Source organism: Cenococcum geophilum (genome assembly GCF_001692895.1).
Source record: "Cenococcum geophilum 1.58 unplaced genomic scaffold K441scaffold_14, whole genome shotgun sequence".
NCBI classification, from domain to species: domain Eukaryota; kingdom Fungi; phylum Ascomycota; class Dothideomycetes; order Gloniales; family Gloniaceae; genus Cenococcum; species Cenococcum geophilum.
The window spans coordinates 252,162-260,320 of NW_027137572.1; the positions used below are offsets into that span (position 1 = coordinate 252,162).

The window sequence follows — 8,159 nt, forward strand, 5'->3', positions numbered from 1 at the left end:
TACTCTGGCAGCAAGCGCTTTCACCGGACTTTGCTGCCTCTCAGCCTCGCGGGGGTGGACTTGCACCTCTCTGATTGGCCTCAGGTATAATTGCAATATCCTCAATCCCAATGGCAGGTGCCAAGGATACGGCTTGCATGCATGTTGCCGCAATACGAGAACGTGGTAACGCCACAACCACCACCTCCACCAATAAGATCAGACGCGGCTGAAGGTTGGCAACCGGTGAGATAACGTACCTGGCTGGCACTCCAAACATCCTGGCACCCCACCAAGACGCGACGCGTTCCTCAACTTCTATCTATAATGTCAACACCACAACGGCAAGAAGCCCTTTTTCAAGAGGGTAGGCTTGTTTTAGCTGTCCAAGCCTACAAGCAAGGCCAAATTCCAGCCCTCCTTACTGCCACTAGAACGTATCCCTTCGGCTGGTAGATTTAGTCCTACGGTTATCGATAAGAGCTAGCCAATAGAATCAATGGGCAAGGTTCCGTGACCATACGCGTATTTTGCTTAATACAAGGATCCTATGCTTTTTTAGACCTAGCTTAGATCTGGCCAATCAGAGATTGGTTTGGTGCTTGTGACTGTGACTTTAGACCGGGGTTGGAAATGGAAGTCTCAAAATATTGTGGAACTTCCGGAGTCTAGTGCCCTTAAGGAGCTACCATTATTGTAAAAGGAGTCCTTGTTACACCACCCTTACTTACCACGTACTATTTGAGAGCTCAAACTCTGACAATAACATTTCTTTCTGGAGAATCTGGAAGACTTATCTCTCGTATGTTTCATCAAGCGAAGCCGGAGAAATGCCTAGCTTAGGACGGAAAGTGCTTGGCGAGCCTATGAGGGCCCTCAAGTAGGTAGAAGTAGGAGTTAGTGTAGTTAAGCGTTCAGATTTGCCCGCCGATATTATTATAGGCATCCAAACCAGTCCATCAGGCAAAAATATCCTGAAGAACCCAAAAAATACCGAAGTTTCCCTATGAAAAGATTGTTCGGTAGTGGCTGCGCTAATCAACGGAATGGAAGAGATGTTGTACAATAGTTACATGATTCGTCATGGAAGTTGATTGGACGGTTTGCCTTGAACCAGCGTGCTCCATTGGCCTTATCATTATTTATAACATATGGTTGAGATTCAGCGTGTTAAGGCGCACCACCACTAGTAAATCATTCTTAGCGCTGTGTCATAAAGAAGCTCTTCCATGCCGATAGTTACGATGAGTATTCCATTAAACCAAAAACCACTGGTGAGAAGTTCGTCTCTCATAATAACCCTCGAGATAATATGTTAAGAAATAGCCACAATTACCTGTCAGCCTGTGAGAATGCTAGACATTTGGTCCGCCATGAAATGCCACACATAAGCCCCCATACGGTACGCTGCGCATAATCCTCCCAAATGTCCTTCCATCACATAGATCATATCCCCCAAAGACACGGTACAATACGTATCGTGACCTTTTGCTACCTCAGAGGGATGCTCTTCTCATCCCTCAACTCGTCTCCAACCTCCGTCGGCTCCGGACTTGCTGCCGGCGTAAGCCAAGGCGCGTCAACCTCCTCCACCACGACCTTCGATTCCTCTTTTCCAGCACGCGCAGCCTCATTCGTGCCTGCATTCGCGCCTCTCTGATTCACAAACCCAGGCGGAGGACTCGCCCACGTATAGTCCACCCAATCGCCCAAAACCTCTTGCACGCCCTCCTTCAGAATCTGCACCGCACGCTTGCGATTCGAGCTCCACTCATACGCTCGGCTCCATCTCCCCGCCTTGATCGCCGTCTCGCGGCCACCCTCCAAGCCATCCAGAATGCTGCGCCAGACCAGCATCGTCTTCTCGAGTTCCGGCGCACGACTGACGCCAATCACGCTAACACCCAGCTTGGTCCCGCCAACCTGCTCGTTGCTCTCACGCGCCCACGGCACACCCGACGCAGGATCACCGCGCGAGCCGACCGCGGCGCCGGCTTCCAGCCACGACTCCAGCGCGTGCCGCAGCGCGATGACTTCCAGGCGCTCGCCGTAGCGGTCGCAGAAGTCGGACGCGGCACGCACAGCACTGCGCAGCTCGCGGGACGCCGGGTGGAAGTCGCCCAGGGCACCGACGGGGACGCCCTCGCGGCGCAGCAGGCCCATACCGAGGGGGCTAGCATTGGGGACGACGTCGACGCCAGCAGCGCGCAGCCGGCCGATGCCGCGCGGGCCGGCGAGCGTCTCGTTCTGCAGCGTGAAGTTGGCGTACGACATGACGGCGTCGAGGGGCTCGCCGGTCTCGCGCAGGACGAGCTCGGCCAGCGAGCCCAGCACGTCGAGCGGGTAGCCCGAGATGCCGACGTAACGGATCGTGTGGTCGGCGTCGCGGATCCGCCGGAGCTCCTTGACTGCGCCGAGCACTTCGGCCGCGGACACGAATTCGACGTCGTGGCAGTATACTACGTCAAGGTAGTCTGTGTGCAGCCGCTGCAGGCTGCGGGCTACGCTCGCACGTACCCATTGCGAGGAGTAGTCGAACTCAGTAGCGACGATGCGGCCGACTTTTGTGAGGAGGAAGTAGGACGAGCGTGGGAAGGTGGTACGGACGAAGGGGGTGGCGAGAGCTGTGCCGAGGAGACTCTCGGCCGGGCCGTAGTAGGGAGAAGTGTCGAAGGCGCGAAGGCCGTGTGTGAGGGCGTTGGAGACTAGCCCGACAGTATCAAGTGCGAAAGGGTCGCTGTTGTATTGGTGGTTAAAGGTTGCGGTACCGAAGATTAGCGGGGGAAGAATGGAGGAGAGGCGGGTGTTACGGTCGTATGAGACAGAAGGTTGGGTTGTGAGAGTATCTGAGGCGTCTGGAGCGGCTGGTGGTGTCGTGGCCATGGAATTAGAAGTTTTTTGATGGGTCTAGCGGTAGGAGAGGTGGTGAAGTCGGATATCTAAGACTTTTGATGGAGGTGGGGTGATTGCTTTGGGGTGGTTGCTTTGGGGTAGTTGCTTTGTCCTATCCTAACCTGTTACCACGCGCGTAAGTGACTCTCTAACAGTTAGCTGAAGGCTAGAAGAATAGAGGCGAGAGAGGTTAGTAGCCGGCAAGTCAGTATAAGAGCAATGGGCGGGCTCCCCGTAATAAAATAATGTAGTCACACACCCTCCTCGATCAGGCGTGCCAGGGCAATATGCACTATTGCAGGGCCAAATCCACTAAGCGGTGACGCGATCTTAGTCTAGGCCGGGTTGGCAGATTGCGGGCTTGCTTTGGGCTACTGTTGTCGTTGGAGTTGACGTTGCCAATTGTAAGGGCTGGCGGCACGGCCGTTGTGATCGCTGGTCCCTGCAGCAAGCCGACCAACGCCTCAGCCTGTCGGGCGCTGATCAAGAACAAACAGAGACGCGCCCAGATGCGGCTTCGGGTTATCACGGAAAGCCATTTCCTGCCCATTGCACCAGCGGCTCGTCTACTTACCATGTNTGTTATCTTAAACCAAGGACCTATATAGATATGCAGACCATCTCCATATATCCAAGCTGATGATTCACACACACCCTTAGCAATTTTTTAAACGGAGTAGTATCGTGCAACTGAACGAGCAGACGATTACGACATGCCCGATCTGGATATTATTTAGTAGTCAAAGCTCTATCCCAGCTATATACTATATAAATACCATCCCGCTCAAGCAGTTGGACTCTAAAGCTTTGTTGAAATTTTGATAATGGCCAAAACTCCCTCATAATGCACGGTTTCCCTAGTCCCTGGAGCCAGTAAACGCCTTGCCCCAATTGCCAAGATCCAATACCCCCATTTCATCTCCTCGCATTCGCAGGAATACTGAAACCTCGAGTCATAAAATCACTGCTCTTCCCCGATGGCTGCTTCGGATCCCTGCTCGAGAACAAACTCTTCAGATTCTCATTTGTCTCCACTCTCCTTCGCTTATTCCGCGCTTCTTGTTCCTCAAGAACCTTCGCGGTGAGTGAAGCAGTGGCAGCGTTCTTAATCCCGGTCGGCACAGTACCGGAAGTTGATTTCGATGCGGCAGGCTCGGCCTGCGGTCGTGGTGAAGAAGTTGACGGCGATGGTCTTGCCGGCTTGTCTGATATATTTTCCTCATGCTCATCCTTAGTTTTAGCCTCCTCCGCTTGCTTCGTATCTGCGGCTGAGGCTTCCTTTTCAGCATTCTTCTTCCGCTTCTTGCTCCCAGACGCCTTCTTAAGCGAGTGCGTGAGGCCCTTCTCCTTCAGCGTCTTCATCCTTAGCGAAAGCCTCGCAGTGTCCGCGGGAGCCGTAGGAAGGATAGGAATAACATCATTCTCGGTATATGGTTCGTTACACTGTAAATAGTCCCAATTAGCAGACACGTCCACCAGACAGAAACCTCTATCCCTGAAAAAGGTACAAACTCACCTGCAAGCACGTTTCCCCTAGAACCTCCTTGACCACACTTCCTACAAACGCATGCCCGCACGGCACCAAATACACCGCCTTAGCCCCAGGCCCCAACTCGCGCCTCGTAATCGGACACACCCATCTCTCCGTCCGCTCAACCCCTCCATTCATACTCTCCTCGCCACCAGCCTCCACTTCAAACTTCACCTCCACCACATCCTTCAGACTCCGCACTCGCCCCTCCAGCACCTTCTCGTCCTCCACTTTCTTCACGCCGCCGTCGTCCGCTAGGAGTAGATACTCGAGAATCGCGTCCTTGTTGTATAGCTTCCCCGCAGCATCGGAGACGACAGGCCGCGCGAGCGGCTTGCGCGTTAAAGGGTCGGTGCTCCAAGCGTATGACTGCTGCTCGTGCTGGGTTTCTTTGAGCTGAGTCGTTGTGAGGGCGCGCGCGGCTTCTTTGACGAGTTCACGTCGCGTGGGGATGCTGCCACCGTCGTTTCCCATGGTTGTATAGTTTGCCCCGGGGGAGGGGGTTTGGGAAGGGTGTGTGGAGGCGCGATGGCGGGAATGTGCGAAGCTAGTTCGAGATGCTTGGCGCGGCTTGGCGGTCGCATGTTATCTGGGGAACTTCCAACGTCAGGTCTTCATCCGATGGTAGAGAGCGTGTACCGGCCCATTTCTTAACTTACCCCCTTGGAAGTTATATATTCGATTATATTCCTTTGATTCATGCAGATATACTGAAGAACTGGTTGTAACCTATGAAAGCCGGGGCTGGCAGGGTAGGTTGAACTTTCCATGTCAGCCTTGCTGTAGTATCTATTATCCGTGGCCTTCGTAGCTGCGCCTCGACCACCCACCCGAAGGGTGGGTGGTGGACATCCAAATCGCCAGGACAGCTCAATCGCCACTATTAAACCCACCAAAAATTAGAAAATTTATACCTTAATATCTTAACAACCACTAAATAATAAATTCTAATAATTTAGATTTAGGCTTTTATATACACTCTATAACTTTTTATTAAAGTTATAAAATAAATTATTTAGTAGTTTTAAAGATATAGTATTTTGGCCTTATTTTGACCTTATTTTAGCCCCCAAATTTTACTATCTTAAAAACTACTAAGTAATTTATTTTATAACTTTAATAAAAAGCTATAGAGTATATATAAAAGCCTAAATCTAAATTATTGACCCGAGGTACGAGTGGTCTATATTTTCGGGTCCCAGATTTCAAACCCTTGCCAAGCCAGCTTTTGATTGGTCCAAAAAAAAGTTGCGGGCGGTATCTACCTGCAAAATACACGTGACGAACTTCAAAACATTGAGTTTAACTAAAGCTCTGCAAATGCTCTGCACCGAGCTCTACCAAAGCCCTGCAAATGCTCTGCACGAAGCTCCGTATGAAGCTCTGCAAAAGCTCTACCAAAGGCTTTGCAGCATCTCTGCCCACTCAGTGTACTGGCCACGTAGTGAATGGAGCACGCAGTGCGCTGGGGGGTCTAAGAGGGTCTCCCCCTTGAAGCTCTGCTCGAAGCTCTGCTCGAAGCTTTACTCGAAGCCCTATACGGAGCTCCAAAGCTCTACTAACGCGCAGCACTAATATACTAGGAAGTCTCGACGAACGTCTCTACAAACACCTCTACGACGGCTCTATAATTGCCTGTACAATCGTCCGTACAAACGGCTCTGCAAACGTCTACACGATCGCCCGTACGAACACCCGTACGATCGATCAATCAAATGTCCATACGATCAATCAATCAGACGCCTATACAATTAATTAAACGCCCGTATAAACGTCTCTACAAGTGTCTATAAACGTCTCTACGAACGTCTGTATGAACGCCTACACGAACGTCTACACGAACGCCTGCACGAACGCCTGCACGAACGCCTATACGAAGCTCTGCTCAAAGCTCTATACAAAGTCGTTTATAAGGCCTTCAAAAACAAGCCTAAATACAAGCTCTATCAAAGCTCTACATAAGGCTCTATCAAAGCTCTGCATGGAGCTCTACTAAAGCTCTACAAAGGCTCTGCACGAACCTCCGTACGAAGCTCTACAAAAGCTCTGCACAAACCTCCGTACGAAGCTCTGCAAAAGCTCTACTAAGAGCTCTACTAAAGCCTCTACTAAAGCCTCTGCAAGAGCTCTGCCCACGCAGTAAATGGAGCACGCAGTGCGCAGGGGGGTCCAAGGGGGTCTCCCCCTTGAGCTCAAAGTTCTACTCGGAGCTCTACTTAAAGCTTAATACGGAGCTCTAAAGCTCTGCTAACACGCAGTACTAATATACTAGGAAGGTTCTACAATTGGCCGTACAAACGTCTATACGATTAATCGCCGTACGATCGTCTCTACGAACGGCTCTACGAACGGCTCTATAAACGTCTACACAATCGCCCGTACGAACGCCCGTACGAACGCCTATACGAACAATCAATTAAACGTCTATATGATCAATCAATCAAACGTCTATACAATTGCCTATACGATCGTCTCTATAAACGTCTCTACGATTAATCGCCCGTAAGAACGTCTGCACGCTTACATGTAGCTCTATAGAAGCTCTATACGAAGCTTTACACAAAGCTCTACACGAAGCTCTACACGAAGCTCTGCAAAAGCTCTACCAAACGCTCTACTAAAGCCTCTGCAAGAGCTCTGCCTACGCAGTAAATAGAGTACACAGTACGTAGGGGGGGTCCAAGGGGGTCTCCCCCTTGAGCTTAAAACTCTACTTGAAGCTCTACTTGAAGCTCTACTCAAAGCTTAATATGGAGCTCTAAAGCTCTACTAACACGCAGCATTGATATACTAGGAAGGCTCTATAATCGTCTACACGAACGGCTCTATAAACGGCTCTGCAAAAGTCTGCACGATCGCCCGTACGAACGCCTATATAAACGCCTATACGATTAATCAATTAATCAACTAAACGCCTGTACGAACGTCTCTATAAACGGCTCTACAAATGGCTCTATGTACGGCTTTACGTACGGCTCTACAAACGTCTATACAATTAATTAATTAATTAACTGCCCACACGAACGCCCGTACAAACGATCAATTAAATGCCTATACAATTATATATACAGCCATCTCTACAAATGTCTCTGCAATTAATCGCCGGAACAAATGGCTGCACGTCTACACGTCTGCACGTCTGAACGTCTGCACGTGGCTCTGCGCAAGGCTCTGCACGAAGCTCCGCACGAGGCTCTGCCAAAGCTCTGCACAAGGCTCTACTAAAGCTCTGCACGAGGCTCTACCAAAGCTCTACATAAGGCTCTATTAAAGCTCTACATAAGGCTCTGCCCAAAGCTTACCCCCTACTGCGAAGCACGACGGAGGTATATGTTAATTAAGCTCTATACAATACGGCTCTAAATTAAAGCTTTGGGTTAATTAATCGGCTTATTAATTATAAACTCGGGTCAAAATTTTCGTTGGGGGGTACCAACGATCCGCATGTTTAGAATTTATTATTTAGTGGTTGTTAAGATATTAAGGTGTAAATTTTCTAATTTTTGGTGGGTTTAATAGTGGCGATTGAGATGTCCTGGCGATTTGGATGTCCACCACCCACCCTTCGGGTGGGTGGTCGAGGCGCAGCTACGAAGGCCACGGATAGCTTGTATAGGAACACCCATCTACCTCGCCCTGCGACTGAGAGTACAGATTTTGACCTGCGCCCAACTAAAAGAGCCATTAATAGAAACTGGCAGAAGTAGCTGTACAATAAAGGACAGAACTGTTTAATTCTAATCAAGTTGTGCAGATT

General features: G+C 50.2%; 2 protein-coding genes across 2 annotated transcripts; both read right to left on the bottom strand.

The window, feature by feature from the left end:
• Window positions 1-1,470: 1,470 nt before the first annotated feature.
• On the bottom strand, window positions 1,471-2,862 carry K441DRAFT_676029 (L-galactose dehydrogenase (L-GalDH); the record flags this gene model as incomplete). The annotated part of the gene is made up of 1 exon (XM_067650910.1): window positions 1,471-2,862. One exon carries the CDS (start codon window positions 2,860-2,862, stop codon window positions 1,471-1,473), a length of 1,392 nt encoding a protein of 463 aa, XP_067505592.1.
• Window positions 2,863-3,543: 681 nt separating this feature from the next.
• K441DRAFT_657401 (DUF602-domain-containing protein) lies at window positions 3,544-5,150 on the bottom strand. The gene is made up of 3 exons (XM_067648170.1): window positions 5,062-5,150; window positions 4,388-4,991; window positions 3,544-4,314 (listed from the first exon to the last, which is right to left on the bottom strand). Exons 2-3 carry the CDS (start codon window positions 4,874-4,876, stop codon window positions 3,787-3,789), a joined length of 1,017 nt encoding a protein of 338 aa, XP_067505593.1. The 5' UTR covers window positions 4,877-4,991; window positions 5,062-5,150; the 3' UTR covers window positions 3,544-3,786.
• Window positions 5,151-8,159: the final 3,009 nt, after the last annotated feature.

What these genes read in the sequence shown, in the direction of transcription:
- K441DRAFT_657401 (XM_067648170.1), bottom strand. Translation starts at nt 4,876, where the DNA reads ATGGGAAACGACGGTGGCAGCATCCCCACGCGACGTGAACTCGTCAAA. An exon ending in TAGGGGAAACGTGCTTGCAG is followed by an intron (nt 4,315 to 4,387) that starts GTGAGTTTGTAC and finishes GACTATTTACAG; the next exon opens with TGTAACGAACCATATACCGA.